The sequence below is a fragment of the Hippoglossus hippoglossus genome, chromosome 16 (assembly GCF_009819705.1).
Source record: "Hippoglossus hippoglossus isolate fHipHip1 chromosome 16, fHipHip1.pri, whole genome shotgun sequence".
NCBI classification, from domain to species: Eukaryota; Metazoa; Chordata; class Actinopteri; order Pleuronectiformes; family Pleuronectidae; genus Hippoglossus; species Hippoglossus hippoglossus.
In genome coordinates this window covers 293,163-310,981 of record NC_047166.1, presented here as the reverse complement: position 1 = coordinate 310,981, position 17,819 = coordinate 293,163, and the positions used below count along the sequence as shown (strand labels likewise).

Here is a 17,819-nt window from a genome sequence, read left to right as displayed (position 1 = left end):
AGACTTGTGGCTCTAATGTCTCTCAACAGTTTCACAAACAGCAGAAATCCTATGCATAAGCAGAGATAATATATAGTGTGGTATATTGGTAAAAATTTCCATGACAGAAGGTGGAAGCGTGAAGTCCTGTTCATGTTCAAACATTGGTGTCAGAGCAGAAACCGTCAGAGTGAGATTCTTCTGTCATCTGATTTATTTCTGATTGACTTCAGATAATTATCATTCATCCGATGGGTTAATCTTCACAAACACCATGCGTCACAGGGAAAGAACCTGATCTGTGACGCATGGTTCTTTAAAACTGGTTCACACTATTAGGATCATTCACTGTGGTTATTAACACACTTAATATGTTATACATGTTCTTCTGTTTTTTTTTACAAGTGATCAAATTAAACATGTTCTTGAACAAACATCAATGTGATACGAACGACCTGAAATGACAGAAACCATCTTTAAACATTTAATTATCGTCTAATTACATTTTTTTGTTTGGTCCCTGTCCTTTCTACTTACATGGAGGAGGTTTATGACCTGTACTGCAGCCAGACACCAGGGGGCGATAGAGATGACTTGGCTTCACTTTATTTACAGTCTGAGGTCAGAGTCTTTATATTTTCAACCACCAATGAACCTTCAACTGTCAATCATTACTGACTGGAGTACAGGTGAAACACACACACAGACACACACTCGCACACGGATCACAGACACACACTCAAAGAAACACAGACGTATGTTTTTACCTTGTCAGACACTCAGTCTGTTCATCAGTGAAATTCAACTCGATACCAAACTGACTGATTCATTGTGAATAGAATCTCTGGGCATCACGGGGTTAATGTTCAGCTCCACGGCTGCTGTCCAAGTCGATTATATAACCGTGAATCGCCTCAGGGTTTTTCACAGGCAGAGAGAGACAGAGAATCCAGACCTTCACAACCTCATCGGATCAGCAGCTCCAACATGGGTGAGCTTTACCTCTTCACTCATTTGTTAGTTGTTAAAGGGAAAGTTCACTGAAATATGTAACTTCATTATCTCCTCAGCACTGATGGGGGGGGGGGGGGGGGGGTGTTTGACACTTCAGGAGTTTCTTGTGTAAACAGCTTTAGAGCAGAATCCAATTGAAGTAACATAATGTGGAGGTGGGGGGGCTGGGAGAGCACCCTCACCTGCTCATAGGGGATCAATCAGCGCAGGTGAGAGCTGTTAGCTGATTGGTCCTCGTGCTTAAAAGGCAGCGTCTGCGCTTCCTCAGGGAGGACTCGGAACTCAGAGACTCGAGGAGACTCGAGGAGACTGGAGGAGACTGAGACACTCTCCGACAGAGTCCCGGACACTGAGCTGGAAAGCTCAAGAAGTTTGTATTGGAATTTATGTTTTGAGGAATAAAGATGCTTAAAAGCAACCCGTGTGTCTCTGGCTGTGTGGGAGAGCCCCGTGGCAAGGAAGATTGCCACACATAATAAAACCGAAAAAACAACATGCCTCCATTCTGCTCCTGTGGTGTCATCAAGTGTCCGGAAGCCCCGACGTTCATATTCAACTGGTCCTCTGTGATCTTCCTCGGAGGCACGTTCACGTTTTCGTTCAAGGGCGTGCACGCTAGCATCGCTACTTCCGGTTGCGGATATTCAGACTAAAAACTTGGTGTAAATGACGCCGTTAGGAGTCGAATATGAATTTCGGGCCTTCTGGACACTTGATTACACCACCCCCCATCATAGTGGTGAGGAGATAATGAATTTTCATTTTTCAATGAATTATCCCTTTAAGACATTTGTTGGTGTGAGGACATTTGTACATGTTGAGGACATGGTGGTTGTTTGAGGGTCGAGTTCTGTTTGGAATCATGTTCTGGTTGTTTAATTATGATTGAAGATAAAAGGTGAGAACATTAGGTCAATGGGAGTCCTCACAAACAGGAAGACCAGTGTGTTTTTGCTCTTTAACGAACTTCACTCTGACACATTAATGTCACAGCATGAATCTTAAATGATGTTAAATCAGATTAACTTTTTCTCTGGAGTAAATCATTTCACTAAACGTTCTGTAACAGCTCCTCTTCAACTTCAGGAACAGGAATGTGTCGTCAGGGCGGCAGTGAATTTACTGTGTGTGTGTGTGTGTGTGTGAGAGTGAGAGTGTTGTTGTGTGTGTGTGTGTGTTTCACCTGTGTGTGATCATTAATAAACCTCTGTGTATAGTGTAGTTGTGTGTTGTCATGTGGTTGTGTATCAGATTATTAAACCTCCTGCTGTGTGATCGTCTGATAAATAAAAGCTGAAGTGAAGTCGGGGAATGAGAAGCTGCTGATCCTGCGTCTGATTGGACGTCGTCCAGCAGAGATCAGGCTGTGACCTCTGTGACCTCTGACCCCTTAGGATCATGTCTTTTAAATGTTGTTGTGTTTTCTCAGCGAGCTGTTCAGGATGTGGACCAGGATACCGCAGCCCGCTGGAGGCCATGAAGGGTGAGACACAAACAGACACTCGCACACAGGCATACAGACACACAGACATACAGACACACACACACAGACACACACACAGAGTTGTGGTGTTGTGTGGTTGTAGGTCCCCGGGAGCAGATTGTCTACCTTCCGTGTATCTACCGAAACACTGAGGTCCTCAAACCAGATTACCTGGCAACAGTCGACGTCGACCCGAAGTCTGCTAACTACTGTCAGGTACAGTCACTGCTGCATTTTAAAACCAAAGGATGAAATAACCTTTAAACCTGCTGTGACCTTTGACCTCTGTCCTGTCAGGTGATCCACCGGCTGCCGATGCCGAACCTTCGGGACGAGCTGCATCACTCCGGCTGGAACGCCTGCAGCAGCTGCTTCGGAGACGTCTCCAAGACCCGAAACCGTCTGATTCTGCCGTCGCTCATCTCCTCCAGGATCTACGTGGTCGACGTCGGGACGAATCCCAGAGCGCCTCAGTTGCACAAGGTACAAGCGACCTGCACAGCACAGCCAATCACTGAGAGTTCAGCGACCGAGCTGTTCATACCTGATCTATGATCATGTGAGAAGATCCTAAACAAAGATGCTTGTGTTCACACTGTTTTTATCCAGTCGGCACGAACACAGAGGAGACTTAAGATATTTTACTATGAAACTGTGGAGGTCAGAGGTCGTCAGCCGAGTCCTGGTCTGAACCAGCTGAGTCCTCCATGTTTCCCACGTGAACTCAGAGCTGTACACGTGATTGGACGTTCAGGAATGAAGAAGGTTCATGCTGAGGTCGGACTGCAGCTGTAAAAACCTTTGGCTTGTTGTCAGCAGATTCTGCTGAGTCACAGTTTGATCATTAACATGTTTCCTCAGAGACGCTGAAGAACACACGCAGCTGCAGCAGGTCGGGGATCGTTCACACCTCGCGCTGTGAGGTCACAGCGACCTTGACCTTTTACCACTGAATTCTAATCTGTTCATTCTTGAGTCTGATTGAACATTGGTCCCAAATTAGAAGACTTTCCTTCCGAGAATTTTGAGACATCCTTTTCAAAATCATCTGTGCCAAATTAGAAAGGATTCTCTCTCCTGTACTTCAGATATCATGTTCATGAGGCAAAACGGGGTTTGTGAGGTCCCAGTGATCTTTGACCCCAAAGTGTGAACTATTGTACCAATGTTGAAGAAATTCCCTTTCAAAGTGTTCTTGAGATATCGTGTTCATAAGAATGAGACAGACTGACAACCTGTAAACATGATGCCTCCGACCACTAGGTGTCACCGTCGAGTTTCTGTGATGAAGATGAAAAGTCACTGAGTTGATGTGTTTGTGTTCAGATGGTCGAACCCGTGGATCTGTTCTGGAAATGTAACCTGGCGAATCCTCACACGTCTCATTGTCTGGGTAACGGTCAGATCATGATAAGCTGCATGGGAGATCCGTCCGGTAACGGCAAAGGTGAGAGACAGACCTAATCCACTAGCAGCCTCTAGTGGACAGTTCCAGTGTTACAGCTGCTGTTGTCATCTCAGGTGGATTTGTTCTGCTGGATGGTGACACGTTTGAGGTGGTCGGAAATTGGGAGCAACCGAATGAAGCAGCGCCCTTTGGGTACGACTTCTGGTACCAACCTCGACACAACGTCATGATCAGCACTGAATGGGGTGCACCTAAAGCTTTGGCCGATGGTTTTAATCCGACCCACGTCCAGGAAGGTGAGTTGGGAGGAGTCAACGTTTTACTGCCAGAGTCGTTTAATCCTTTAACGACCTGATGTTATCGTCCTGAAAAGACAGACTCTTGGTTCTGATCTTCCAGTAACTTTACATCAGCGCCACAGTTCATGTGGTTTTAGTACCAGTAAATCTTCAGTCAGTTCCATAAAGTTCAAGTCTCCTGTGAGAAACAACAGGGTTCTCGATCCCAGCAAGACTTCAGGACACAGGGTTTTATCTACAGAAGCCAGTAAAAGTCCAATCTGTTCCACAGGAACCCACTTTTTTATTCAAATAAGACTCTTTTAGTATAACGTGGTTCAAGGTTCAAAACCCAGAAATACGACCCGATTGTCCCAAAGGGTTACGTAGGAAACACCAGCAGAGATCTGATCCCACCAGAGTTTATATCACAGGGTTCTGGGTTCTGGTCAGAACTTCAGGGTTTAACATTTAGTTCCATTCAACTTTACAAATGTGCAAACATCAAACTACCTGTAACACAACCGTCGGTATTTCAGGTCACTACGGCAGCTCCATCCATGTTTGGGACTGGACTACCCACAGCAAGCTGCAGACGATCAATCTTGGTGAAGAGGGCGCTATTCCTCTCGAGGTCCGATTCCTCCACGACCCCAACGCCACCGAGGGCTACGTGGGCTGTGCTCTGCAATCAAACGTCTTCAGATTCTACAAAACTCCAGTTAGTACCACAGGCTTCTCGTTTCTTCATCCCACTGAGATTCCAGTGTTTGTTCATCAATTTGATCTCTAATTTAATCTGGTTAAAATATCAGGTTTTAATCTGATTTTAATCTGGTTCTGTTTCTTCAGGAAGGTCAATGGGCTGCAGAGAAGGTGATCAATGTTCCCAACAAGAAGGTGGAGGGATGGAAACTGCCAGAGATGCCTGGTACCTGTCTGTCTGACCTGTTACCTGTGTGTCTGATTTGTCTTTCTGACCAGTTACCTGTCTGACTGACCTGTCTGTTTTTACAGGTCTGATCACAGACATCCTGATCTCATTGGACGACCGTTTCCTCTACTTCAGTAATTGGCTGCACGGTGACATCAGACAGTATGACATTACAGACAGGAAGAACCCCAGATTGGTCGGCCAGGTGTGATGTCATGACACTTGTCCAGTGATGATAGTGATCAGGTAAAACATCAGAGTGAGACAGTTCACCTGTCTGTCTTTTCCAGGTGTTTCTAGGAGGAAGTATTGTCAGTGACGGACCAGTCAGGGTCCTGGAGGACCCCGAAAACCAGCCGCAGCCCCGCCCACGCATCATCCAGGTGAGACAGACAAGGACAGGAGTTAGGAAATGAGTTTGGAAATTAGACAGAAAAGAGAAACTCTTTATCTCACCTGTCTGTCTCTCAGGGGAGGCGTGTCTCTGGAGGTCCTCAGATGTTGCAGTTGAGTTTGGACGGTCGCAGACTTTACGTGACGACGTCTCTGTTCAGCAGCTGGGACAAACAGTTCTACCCCGACCTCATCAAGTACGTGACCTCTGACCTCATCTAGTATGTGACCTCTGACCTCATCTAGTATGTGACCTCTGACCTCATCAAGTACGTGACCTCTGACCTCATCAAGTACGTGACCTCTGACCTCATCTAGTATGTGACCTCTGACCTCATCAAGAACGTGACCTCTGACCTCATCTAGTATGTGACCTCTGACCTCATCAAGAACGTGACCTCTGACCTCATCTAGTATGTGACCTCTGACCTCATCTAGTATGTGACCTCTGACCTCATCAAGTACGTGACCTCTGACCTCATCAAGTACGTGACCTCTGACCTCATCTAGTACGTGACCTCTGACCTCATCTAGTATGTGACCTCTGACCTCATCTAGTATGTGACCTCTGACCTCATCAAGTACGTGACCTCTGACCTCATCAAGTACGTGACCTCTGACCTCATCTAGTATGTGACCTCTGACCTCATCAAGTACGTGACCTCTGACCTCATCAAGTACGTGACCTCTGACCTCATCTAGTATGTGACCTCTGACCTCATCTAGTATGTGACCTCTGACCTCATCAAGTACGTGACCTCTGACCTCATCAAGTACGTGACCTCTGACCTCATCTAGTATGTGACCTCTGACCTCATCAAGAACGTGACCTCTGACCTCATCTAGTATGTGACCTCTGACCTCATCAAGAACGTGACCTCTGACCTCATCTAGTATGTGACCTCTGACCTCATCTAGTATGTGACCTCTGACCTCATCAAGAACGTGACCTCTGACCTCATCTAGTATGTGACCTCTGACCTCATCAAGTACGTGACCTCTGACCTCATCAAGTACGTGACCTCTGACCTCATCTAGTATGTGACCTCTGACCTCATCAAGAACGTGACCTCTGACCTCATCTAGTATGTGACCTCTGACCTCATCAAGAACGTGACCTCTGACCTCATCTAGTATGTGACCTCTGACCTCATCAAGAACGTGACCTCTGACCTAATCAATAACGTGACTTCTGACCTCATCTAGTGCGTGACCTCTGACCTCATCAAGTACGTGACCTCTGACCTCCTCCAGTACATGACCTCTGACCTCATCTAGTATGTGACCTCTGACCTCATCAAGAACGTGACCTCTGACCTCATCTAGTGCGTGACCTCTGACCTCATCAAGTACGTGACCTCTGACCTCATCTAGTATGTGACCTCTGACCTCATCTAGTATGTGACCTCTGACCTCATCATGAACGTGACCTCTGACCTCATCTAGTGCGTGACCTCTGACCTCATCTAGTGCGTGACCTCTGACCTCATCTAGTATGTGACCTCTGACCTCATCAAGAACGTGACCTCTGACCTCATCTAGTGCGTGACCTCTGACCTCATCAAGTACGTGACCTCTGACCTCATCTAGTGCGTGACCTCTGACCTCATCAAGTACGTGACCTCTGACCTCATCTAGTGCGTGACCTCTGACCTCATCTAGTATGTGACCTCTGACCTCATCAAGAACGTGACCTCTGACCTAATCAATAACGTGACTTCTGACCTCATCTAGTGCGTGACCTCTGACCTCCTCCAGTACATGACCTCTGACATCTGTATGTGTGTGTGTTCAGAGACGGCTCGGTGATGATGCAGATCGATGTGAACTCTGTCAGCGGAGGTTTGACTCTAAACGAGAAATTCCTAGTGGATTTTGGTAAAGAACCCGGCGGTCCGGTTCTCGCCCACGAGCTGAGGTATCCAGGAGGAGACTGCACGTCCGACATCTGGGTGTGACAGCATCACATCTGTGTGACGTCTGCATCATTGAGATGATTCCTCTTTCTTCTTTTCGTTTCTCTGAACAGAAACATAGGCTCTTAGTTTTCTCTGAATAGAACTATCATGTCGATCAAGAGTATCTCCTGCAGCGCCTCCTGCTGCTCACACTGTAAACTCATGGTGTTTAAATAAAGTTCAGTGTCTCACATCTGTTTCCTCTTTTCACATGTGTCTGATAAAACACTGAACTGTCTGTATGTCTTTACTATAAATATATATTCACTTCATCCAACTCAAATCTTTCAAATCCCAGCCAATTCCAGTCACTACTGGTGTTCCCCAGGGTTCCGTCCTGGGGCCCCTTCTGTTTATCATCAAGGCAAGATGGCGGAGGGTGTGGATCACAGTCTGGGAGGTGCAGTTGTTCCACCTTTCAAGAAAAACCCTACTTGGCCAGATCTGCGCCTAATTAAAACCAAACTAATTCTATCATAATGGTCTTCTCCTCGGAGGAGACGTTGTGAAACGATATATGGAGTTTTAATAATAGATGATGATTGATGTCTTACCCATGTGGAGCAGCTGGGTTGCAGCCTCAACGTGCTCTGTACGCCAATCTGAGAGTCCAGCAAAGTCTGCTGGTTTTCTCAACTCATGGAGCCATTATATATATATATATATATATATATATATATATATATATATATATATATAAACTTGGGAAAAACATGAAAATGAAGTTCAGATAAGTGTGTGTGTCTCTCTGTGTGTTGTGTTATAATGAAACCACGTAGGCTCAGCTCTTTCATCACAGTAAACAAAGAAGAATGATCAATGAAACATTTTATCAGTTCAGACTCAAACACACACTCAGCACACACGTGGTATTAACATGTGGTATTAACATGTGGTATTAACATGTGGTATTAACATGTGGTATTAACATGTGGTATTAACATGTGGTATTAACATGTGGTATTAACATGTGGTATTAACATGTGGTTTAACGTGATCTGATCACTGGTGGACAGCTCTTAGTTCCGGTGTGAACACACTCAGATCAGAAACAGATCCGATCACACCAGACCACATGTGTCCACAGTCTTATCAATGCTGGGGACACATGAAGGGCGTCCTCTTGATCAACAACACTGATCCATACTTTCATTAAACTGGTCAAATCTGTCACAAACACACACAGTAAACTCTGACTGAAAACAACATCGTTTAACTAACACAAATGACGTACGTGTTAATTAGCATGTAGAGCAGGGAAGTGAGATCTGACAGATGTGAACACCAGGTGTGAACGGGGACAAAGACACACTGTTGATCAGATTATTAGCGATGATTATCAATATGAATCAATAACCAGTGTTGATCAGATCAATAAAACATGCTCAGGGTTCTGGGGTCTGCGGCTCTTTATCCGCGATCGAGTCATCAACCTTTGATCTCTTTTTTGTGTTTCAGTGGAGGAGGGCGGAGCTTCCCAGCCGCCATGATGGACGACACAGAGTCTGAGCTTTCCTCCGCCCCCTCTGAGCAGAACAGCCCCTCCCTCTCCGTCTCTTCCTCCCTCTCTCTCCCCTCCACGCCCTCGTCGTCGTGCGCCCCCCCCCAGGCCCTCACCCCTCCCCTGGGTGTGATCAGTGAGGGGGCAGGGGAGCTCACCCTGGTCATCGACGCTGAGGTGGCTCAGCAGGCGTGTCGGGAGGTGCTGCAGAAGGTGAAGCTGCAGCAGGTGGAGGGCGATGTCACAGACCTGCAGAATGGTCCGGATCCCCCCTGTCCCCCCGCAGCTCTGACAGCCGCCGTGAAACAGACGAAGATCCGCGAGGAAGAGGACGACCCAGAAGGCCCGGCCCCCGGCTCGGTGAAAAGCGCCCGGCGGCGGCAGAGACACAATCCCTCCAAACAGTCGTGGCTGCTCCGCCTGTTTGAGTCAAAGCTGTTTGATGTTTCCATGGCGATATCTTACCTGCACAACTCGAAGGAGCCTGGCGTCCAGGCGTACATCGGGAACCGGCTCTTCAGCTTCCTCCACGAGGAGGTGGACTTCTTCCTGCCGCAGCTGCTCAACATGTACATCCACATGGACGAAGACGTCGGGGATGCCATCAAGCCATACGTGGTGGGTGTGGTCTGGGTGTGGGCGGGGCCTAACTCAATATAATTCTGTTGACTTCACCTGTTTGACCTTTCAGACCCATGTCATAGTGCTCATCAGAGCTCAGTAATTACACACAATCACCTGGTGTCACTATAGAAACCACCTTATCGTTCCTTAGCAACCAGCAGGTAATACCCAAAATCTACCTGGAGTTTATAACGATGTCATCAGTGACATCATCAAAGGGGTTTATTGAAAACGTGGTTACCATGGGAACAGCAATTAGAGAGGTGGAACCAAGACGTGTCTCCATATAGTCATCGTTATGTTAAAGGGCCCATATTGTGTAAAATACATTTTCTGGGCTTTTACTATCTGCAATGACTTGAAGGGGTCAGTAGGGGGCCACTCCGCGTCTTTTTCACTCAGTCCATTCTAAGAAATATGTTATCATAACATTGCGTTTTGTACTTCCTCTCCGTATGATGTCATTCGGGATCGCACTCGTCTCTCAGCCCCACCCAGCCGGTACCAGTCCAGCCTCCAAACCCTAACCCAACGACGTTGGTCGTTACTCCGTATTGAAACTTCAGAATCAATTTGTAAATCATTTATTGATATTTTTTTTTTTTATTGTCGTTTGAGTCTTGAATTCAAACTGAAGCTGCAAGAAAACAGGTTCTGTCCCTTTAAATCCTAGAGAGAGAGAGAGAGTGAGAGTGTTGTTGTGTGTGTGTGTGTGTGTGTGTGTGTGTGAGAGTGAGAGTGTTGTTGTGTGTGTGTGTGTGTTTCACCTGTGTGTGATCATTAATAAACCTCTGTGTATAGTGTAGTTGTGTGTTGTCATGTGGTTGTGTATCAGATTATTAAACCTCCTGCTGTGTGATCGTCTGATAAATAAAAGCTGAAGTGAAGTCGGGGAATGAGAAGCTGCTGATCCTGCGTCTGATTGGACGTCGTCCAGCAGAGATCAGGCTGTGACCTCTGTGACCTCTGACCCCTTAGGATCATGTCTTTTAAATGTTGTTGTGTTTTCTCAGCGAGCTGTTCAGGATGTGGACCAGGATACCGCAGCCCGCTGGAGGCCATGAAGGGTGAGACACAAACAGACACTCGCACACAGGCATACAGACACACAGACATACAGACACACACACACAGACACACACACAGAGTTGTGGTGTTGTGTGGTTGTAGGTCCCCGGGAGCAGATTGTCTACCTTCCGTGTATCTACCGAAACACTGAGGTCCTCAAACCAGATTACCTGGCAACAGTCGACGTCGACCCGAAGTCTGCTAACTACTGTCAGGTACAGTCACTGCTGCATTTTAAAACCAAAGGATGAAATAACCTTTAAACCTGCTGTGACCTTTGACCTCTGTCCTGTCAGGTGATCCACCGGCTGCCGATGCCGAACCTTCGGGACGAGCTGCATCACTCCGGCTGGAACGCCTGCAGCAGCTGCTTCGGAGACGTCTCCAAGACCCGAAACCGTCTGATTCTGCCGTCGCTCATCTCCTCCAGGATCTACGTGGTCGACGTCGGGACGAATCCCAGAGCGCCTCAGTTGCACAAGGTACAAGCGACCTGCACAGCACAGCCAATCACTGAGAGTTCAGCGACCGAGCTGTTCATACCTGATCTATGATCATGTGAGAAGATCCTAAACAAAGATGCTTGTGTTCACACTGTTTTTATCCAGTCGGCACGAACACAGAGGAGACTTAAGATATTTTACTATGAAACTGTGGAGGTCAGAGGTCGTCAGCCGAGTCCTGGTCTGAACCAGCTGAGTCCTCCATGTTTCCCACGTGAACTCAGAGCTGTACACGTGATTGGACGTTCAGGAATGAAGAAGGTTCATGCTGAGGTCGGACTGCAGCTGTAAAAACCTTTGGCTTGTTGTCAGCAGATTCTGCTGAGTCACAGTTTGATCATTAACATGTTTCCTCAGAGACGCTGAAGAACACACGCAGCTGCAGCAGGTCGGGGATCGTTCACACCTCGCGCTGTGAGGTCACAGCGACCTTGACCTTTTACCACTGAATTCTAATCTGTTCATTCTTGAGTCTGATTGAACATTGGTACCAAATTAGAAGACTTTCCTTCCGAGAATTTTGAGACATCCTTTTCAAAATCATCTGTGCCAAATTAGAAAGGATTCTCTCTCCTGTACTTCAGATATCATGTTCATGAGGCAAAACGGGGTTTGTGAGGTCCCAGTGATCTTTGACCCCAAAGTGTGAACTATTGTACCAATGTTGAAGAAATTCCCTTTCAAAGTGTTCTTGAGATATCGTGTTCATAAGAATGAGACAGACTGACAACCTGTAAACATGATGCCTCCGACCACTAGGTGTCACCGTCGAGTTTCTGTGATGAAGATGAAAAGTCACTGAGTTGATGTGTTTGTGTTCAGATGGTCGAACCCGTGGATCTGTTCTGGAAATGTAACCTGGCGAATCCTCACACGTCTCATTGTCTGGGTAACGGTCAGATCATGATAAGCTGCTTGGGAGATCCGTCCGGTAACGGCAAAGGTGAGAGACAGACCTAATCCACTAGCAGCCTCTAGTGGACAGTTCCAGTGTTACAGCTGCTGTTGTCATCTCAGGTGGATTTGTTCTGCTGGATGGTGACACGTTTGAGGTGGTCGGAAATTGGGAGCAACCGAATGAAGCAGCGCCCTTTGGGTACGACTTCTGGTACCAACCTCGACACAACGTCATGATCAGCACTGAATGGGGTGCACCTAAAGCTTTGGCCGATGGTTTTAATCCGACCCACGTCCAGGAAGGTGAGTTGGGAGGAGTCAACGTTTTACTGCCAGAGTCGTTTAATCCTTTAACGACCTGATGTTATCGTCCTGAAAAGACAGACTCTTGGTTCTGATCTTCCAGTAACTTTACATCAGCGCCACAGTTCATGTGGTTTTAGTACCAGTAAATCTTCAGTCAGTTCCATAAAGTTCAAGTCTCCTGTGAGAAACAACAGGGTTCTCGATCCCAGCAAGACTTCAGGACACAGGGTTTTATCTACAGAAGCCAGTAAAAGTCCAATCTGTTCCACAGGAACCCACTTTTTTATTCAAATAAGACTCTTTTAGTATAACGTGGTTCAAGGTTCAAAACCCAGAAATACGACCCGATTGTCCCAAAGGGTTACGTAGGAAACACCAGCAGAGATCTGATCCCACCAGAGTTTATATCACAGGGTTCTGGGTTCTGGTCAGAACTTCAGGGTTTAACATTTAGTTCCATTCAACTTTACAAATGTGCAAACATCAAACTACCTGTAACACAACCGTCGGTATTTCAGGTCACTACGGCAGCTCCATCCATGTTTGGGACTGGACTACCCACAGCAAGCTGCAGACGATCAATCTTGGTGAAGAGGGCGCTATTCCTCTCGAGGTCCGATTCCTCCACGACCCCAACGCCACCGAGGGCTACGTGGGCTGTGCTCTGCAATCAAACGTCTTCAGATTCTACAAAACTCCAGTTAGTACCACAGGCTTCTCGTTTCTTCATCCCACTGAGATTCCAGTGTTTGTTCATCAATTTGATCTCTAATTTAATCTGGTTAAAATATCAGGTTTTCATCTGATTTTAATCTGGTTCTGTTTCTTCAGGAAGGTCAATGGGCTGCAGAGAAGGTGATCAATGTTCCCAACAAGAAGGTGGAGGGATGGAAACTGCCAGAGATGCCTGGTACCTGTCTGTCTGACCTGTTACCTGTGTGTCTGATTTGTCTTTCTGACCAGTTACCTGTCTGACTGACCTGTCTGTTTTTACAGGTCTGATCACAGACATCCTGATCTCATTGGACGACCGTTTCCTCTACTTCAGTAATTGGCTGCACGGTGACATCAGACAGTATGACATTACAGACAGGAAGAACCCCAGATTGGTCGGCCAGGTGTGATGTCATGACACTTGTCCAGTGATGATAGTGATCAGGTAAAACATCAGAGTGAGACAGTTCACCTGTCTGTCTTTTCCAGGTGTTTCTAGGAGGAAGTATTGTCAGTGACGGACCAGTCAGGGTCCTGGAGGACCCCGAAAACCAGCCGCAGCCCCGCCCACGCATCATCCAGGTGAGACAGACAAGGACAGGAGTTAGGAAATGAGTTTGGAAATTAGACAGAAAAGAGAAACTCTTTATCTCACCTGTCTGTCTCTCAGGGGAGGCGTGTCTCTGGAGGTCCTCAGATGTTGCAGTTGAGTTTGGACGGTCGCAGACTTTACGTGACGACGTCTCTGTTCAGCAGCTGGGACAAACAGTTCTACCCCGACCTCATCAAGTACGTGACCTCTGACCTCATCTAGTATGTGACCTCTGACCTCATCTAGTATGTGACCTCTGACCTCATCAAGTACGTGACCTCTGACCTCATCAAGTACGTGACCTCTGACCTCATCTAGTATGTGACCTCTGACCTCATCAAGAACGTGACCTCTGACCTCATCTAGTATGTGACCTCTGACCTCATCAAGAACGTGACCTCTGACCTCATCTAGTATGTGACCTCTGACCTCATCTAGTATGTGACCTCTGACCTCATCTAGTATGTGACCTCTGACCTCATCTAGTATGTGACCTCTGACCTCATCAAGTACGTGACCTCTGACCTCATCAAGTACGTGACCTCTGACCTCATCTAGTATGTGACCTCTGACCTCATCAAGTACGTGACCTCTGACCTCATCAAGTACGTGACCTCTGACCTCATCTAGTATGTGACCTCTGACCTCATCAAGAACGTGACCTCTGACCTCATCTAGTATGTGACCTCTGACCTCATCTAGTATGTGACCTCTGACCTCATCAAGAACGTGACCTCTGACCTAATCAATAACGTGACTTCTGACCTCATCTAGTGCCTGACCTCTGACCTCCTCCAGTACATGACCTCTGACATCTGTATGTGTGTGTGTTCAGAGACGGCTCGGTGATGATGCAGATCGATGTGAACTCTGTCAGCGGAGGTTTGACTCTAAACGAGAAATTCCTAGTGGATTTTGGTAAAGAACCCGGCGGTCCGGTTCTCGCCCACGAGCTGAGGTATCCAGGAGGAGACTGCACGTCCGACATCTGGGTGTGACAGCATCACATCTGTGTGACGTCTGCATCATTGAGATGATTCCTCTTTCTTCTTTTCGTTTCTCTGAACAGAAACATAGGCTCTTAGTTTTCTCTGAATAGAACTATCATGTCGATCAAGAGTATCTCCTGCAGCGCCTCCTGCTGCTCACACTGTAAACTCATGGTGTTTAAATAAAGTTCAGTGTCTCACATCTGTTTCCTCTTTTCACATGTGTCTGATAAAACACTGAACTGTCTGTATGTCTTTACTATAAATATATATTCACTTCATCCAACTCAAATCTTTCAAATCCCAGCCAATTCCAGTCACTACTGGTGTTCCCCAGGGTTCCGTCCTGGGGCCCCTTCTGTTTATCATCAAGGCAAGATGGCGGAGGGTGTGGATCACAGTCTGGGAGGTGCAGTTGTTCCACCTTTCAAGAAAAACCCTACTTGGCCAGATCTGCGCCTAATTAAAACCAAACTAATTCTATCATAATGGTCTTCTCCTCGGAGGAGACGTTGTGAAACGATATATGGAGTTTTAATAATAGATGATGATTGATGTCTTACCCATGAAAAACATGAAAATGAAGTTCAGATAAGTTAGAAAATCGTTTTTCACATCAAGTTTCAGATGAAGCAACATCATTATTTATAACCTGATAATAAATATGTAACATCAACAATAATAAGTCAGTGTAATATTCCATGACCTTATTATTGATTATTATTCTTAGGATTATTGATATTTGATCAGTTTGGTCAGATCTGTGGTTTGATACAAACGGAACTGACAGTGTTCAGAGAACATGTGATCAGTGTTGTTCGCTAACGTCCATCCGGTGCAGCAGGGGGCGCTCTATCAGCGCAGTCAGACCGGAAGCAGCAGCAGATAAGTGTCGAATCAATGGAAACTAACTGGACATAAAAGTTGAGCCGAGAGACTCTGAAGCGTCACCAGGTAACAACGACTCACCTGCACACGTCACTGGGCCCCTGACCCGGCGCTGCTAACCATAGCTTAGCATTAGGCTTTGAAAACACTAATACCTGCCGGTCAATGCTAATGCTAACGGTGTCCGTGTTACTAAAGCATGTAGCTGGTTCTCTTTGTGTTGTAAGCTATCAACAGTGCTGATCTCTAGTTAGCTGGTTAATGGGGACTGCGTCTTAACTAGAAATCTGGTAACTGTTAGCTGCATGTTAGCTTGACGGATGGGTCGGGGCTGTGGAATAGTTTGTGCTAAGCTAACGCTAGGCTAACTGACCGGAAGGTTTAAGTGTGTGTGTGTGTGTGTGTGTGTGTGTGTGTGTGTGTGTGTGTGTGTGTGTGTGTGTGTGTTATAATGAAACCACGTAGGCTCAGCTCTTTCATCACAGTAAACAAAGAAGAATGATCAATGAAACATTTTATCAGTTCAGACTCAAACACACACTCAGCACACACGTGGTATTAACATGTGGTATTAACATGTGGTAATAACGTGGTTTAACGTGATCTGATCACTGGTGGACAGCTCTTAGTTCCGGTGTGAACACACTCAGATCAGAAACAGATCCGATCACACCAGACCACATGTGTCCACAGTCTTATCAATGCTGGGGACACATGAAGGGCGTCCTCTTGATCAACAACACTGATCCATACTTTCATTAAACTGGTCAAATCTGTCACAAACACACACAGTAAACTCTGACTGAAAACAACATCGTTTAACTAACACAAATGACGTACGTGTTAATTAGCATGTAGAGCAGGGAAGTGAGATCTGACAGATGTGAACACCAGGTGTGAACGGGGACAAAGACACACTGTTGATCAGATTATTAGCGATGATTATCAATATGAATCAATAACCAGTGTTGATCAGATCAATAAAACATGCTCAGGGTTCTGGGGTCTGCGGCTCTTTATCCGCGATCGAGTCATCAACCTTTGATCTCTTTTTTGTGTTTCAGTGGAGGAGGGCGGAGCTTCCCAGCCGCCATGATGGACGACACAGAGTCTGAGCTTTCCTCCGCCCCCTCTGAGCAGAACAGCCCCTCCCTCTCCGTCTCTTCCTCCCTCTCTCTCCCCTCCACGCCCTCGTCGTCGTGCGCCCCCCCCCAGGCCCTCACCCCTCCCCTGGGTGTGATCAGTGAGGGGGCAGGGGAGCTCACCCTGGTCATCGACGCTGAGGTGGCTCAGCAGGCGTGTCGGGAGGTGCTGCAGAAGGTGAAGCTGCAGCAGGTGGAGGGCGATGTCACAGACCTGCAGAATGGTCCGGATCCCCCCTGTCCCCCCGCAGCTCTGACAGCCGCCGTGAAACAGACGAAGATCCGCGAGGAAGAGGACGACCCAGAAGGCCCGGCCCCCGGCTCGGTGAAAAGCGCCCGGCGGCGGCAGAGACACAATCCCTCCAAACAGTCGTGGCTGCTCCGCCTGTTTGAGTCAAAGCTGTTTGATGTTTCCATGGCGATATCTTACCTGCACAACTCGAAGGAGCCTGGCGTCCAGGCGTACATCGGGAACCGGCTCTTCAGCTTCCTCCACGAGGAGGTGGACTTCTTCCTGCCGCAGCTGCTCAACATGTACATCCACATGGACGAAGACGTCGGGGATGCCATCAAGCCATACGTGGTGGGTGTGGTCTGGGTGTGGGCGGGGCCTAACTCAATATAATTCTGTTGACTTCACCTGTTTGACCTTTCAGACCCATGTCATAGTGCTCATCAGAGCTCAGTAATTACACACAATCACCTGGTGTCACTATAGAAACCACCTTATCGTTCCTTAGCAACCAGCAGGTAATACCCAAAATCTACCTGGAGTTTATAACGATGTCATCAGTGACATCATCAAAGGGGTTTATTGAAAACGTGGTTACCATGGGAACAGCAATTAGAGAGGTGGAACCAAGACGTGTCTCCATATAGTCATCGTTATGTTAAAGGGCCCATATTGTGTAAAATACATTTTCTGGGCTTTTACTATCTGCAATGACTTGAAGGGGTCAGTAGGGGGCCACTCCGCGTCTTTTTCACTCAGTCCATTCTAAGAAATATGTTATCATAACATTGTGTTTTGTACTTCCTCTCCGTATGATGTCATTCGGGATCGCACTCGTCTCTCAGCCCCACCCAGCCGGTACCAGTCCAGCCTCCAAACCCTAACCCAACGACGTTCCTCGCCGACTGTCCTGCTA

General features: G+C 47.0%; 4 protein-coding genes across 6 annotated transcripts in view; all 4 read left to right on the top strand.

The window, feature by feature from the left end:
• The first annotated feature begins 697 nt into the window (after positions 1–697).
• On the top strand, positions 698–7,639 carry LOC117776726 (methanethiol oxidase-like). The gene is made up of 13 exons (XM_034610938.1): positions 698–970; positions 2,423–2,476; positions 2,580–2,692; positions 2,774–2,959; positions 3,803–3,923; positions 3,998–4,180; positions 4,702–4,883; positions 5,015–5,093; positions 5,180–5,301; positions 5,387–5,479; positions 5,568–5,686; positions 7,285–7,472; positions 7,527–7,639. Exons 1-12 carry the CDS (start codon positions 967–969, stop codon positions 7,445–7,447), a joined length of 1,419 nt encoding a protein of 472 aa, XP_034466829.1. The 5' UTR covers positions 698–966; the 3' UTR covers positions 7,448–7,472; positions 7,527–7,639.
• Positions 7,640–8,548: 909 nt separating this feature from the next.
• LOC117776231 (phosphatidylinositol 4-kinase beta-like) lies at positions 8,549–9,608 on the top strand. The gene has a single exon (XM_034609942.1). It carries the CDS (start codon positions 8,829–8,831, stop codon positions 9,606–9,608), a length of 780 nt encoding a protein of 259 aa, XP_034465833.1. The 5' UTR covers positions 8,549–8,828.
• A 709-nt stretch (positions 9,609–10,317) lies between these two features.
• Positions 10,318–14,842, top strand: LOC117776725 (methanethiol oxidase-like). The gene is made up of 12 exons (XM_034610937.1): positions 10,318–10,639; positions 10,743–10,855; positions 10,937–11,122; positions 11,966–12,086; positions 12,161–12,343; positions 12,865–13,046; positions 13,178–13,256; positions 13,343–13,464; positions 13,550–13,642; positions 13,731–13,849; positions 14,488–14,675; positions 14,730–14,842. The coding sequence occupies exons 1-11, from the start codon at positions 10,555–10,557 to the stop codon at positions 14,648–14,650; spliced, it is 1,446 nt and encodes a 481-aa protein (XP_034466828.1). The 5' UTR covers positions 10,318–10,554; the 3' UTR covers positions 14,651–14,675; positions 14,730–14,842.
• A 637-nt stretch (positions 14,843–15,479) lies between these two features.
• Positions 15,480–17,819, top strand: part of pi4kb (phosphatidylinositol 4-kinase, catalytic, beta) — a 13,331-nt gene continuing 10,991 nt past the window's right edge. For all 3 annotated transcript variants that reach the window (XM_034610936.1, XM_034610935.1, XM_034610934.1), the window contains exons 1-2: positions 15,480–15,595; positions 16,594–17,254. In XM_034610936.1, the coding sequence (XP_034466827.1) occupies positions 16,622–17,254 (633 nt within the window). In that variant the 5' untranslated portion in view covers positions 15,480–15,595; positions 16,594–16,621. The remainder of the gene's footprint in view (positions 15,596–16,593; positions 17,255–17,819) is intronic.

Bases quoted from the DNA above. Each gene is read 5' to 3' on its own strand.
- LOC117776725 (XM_034610937.1), top strand. From the start codon at position 10,555: ATGTCTTTTAAATGTTGTTGTGTTTTCTCAGCGAGCTGTTCAGGATGT. The intron at 10,856-10,936 runs GTACAGTCACTG...CTGTCCTGTCAG, and splicing joins AGTCTGCTAACTACTGTCAG to GTGATCCACCGGCTGCCGAT. The intron at 12,344-12,864 runs GTGAGTTGGGAG...TCGGTATTTCAG, and splicing joins TCCGACCCACGTCCAGGAAG to GTCACTACGGCAGCTCCATC.
- LOC117776231 (XM_034609942.1), top strand. From the start codon at position 8,829: ATGCTCAGGGTTCTGGGGTCTGCGGCTCTTTATCCGCGATCGAGTCAT.
- LOC117776726 (XM_034610938.1), top strand. The intron at 2,477-2,579 runs GTGAGACACAAA...GTGTGGTTGTAG, and splicing joins CCCGCTGGAGGCCATGAAGG to GTCCCCGGGAGCAGATTGTC. The intron at 5,480-5,567 runs GTGAGACAGACA...TCTGTCTCTCAG, and splicing joins CCCGCCCACGCATCATCCAG to GGGAGGCGTGTCTCTGGAGG.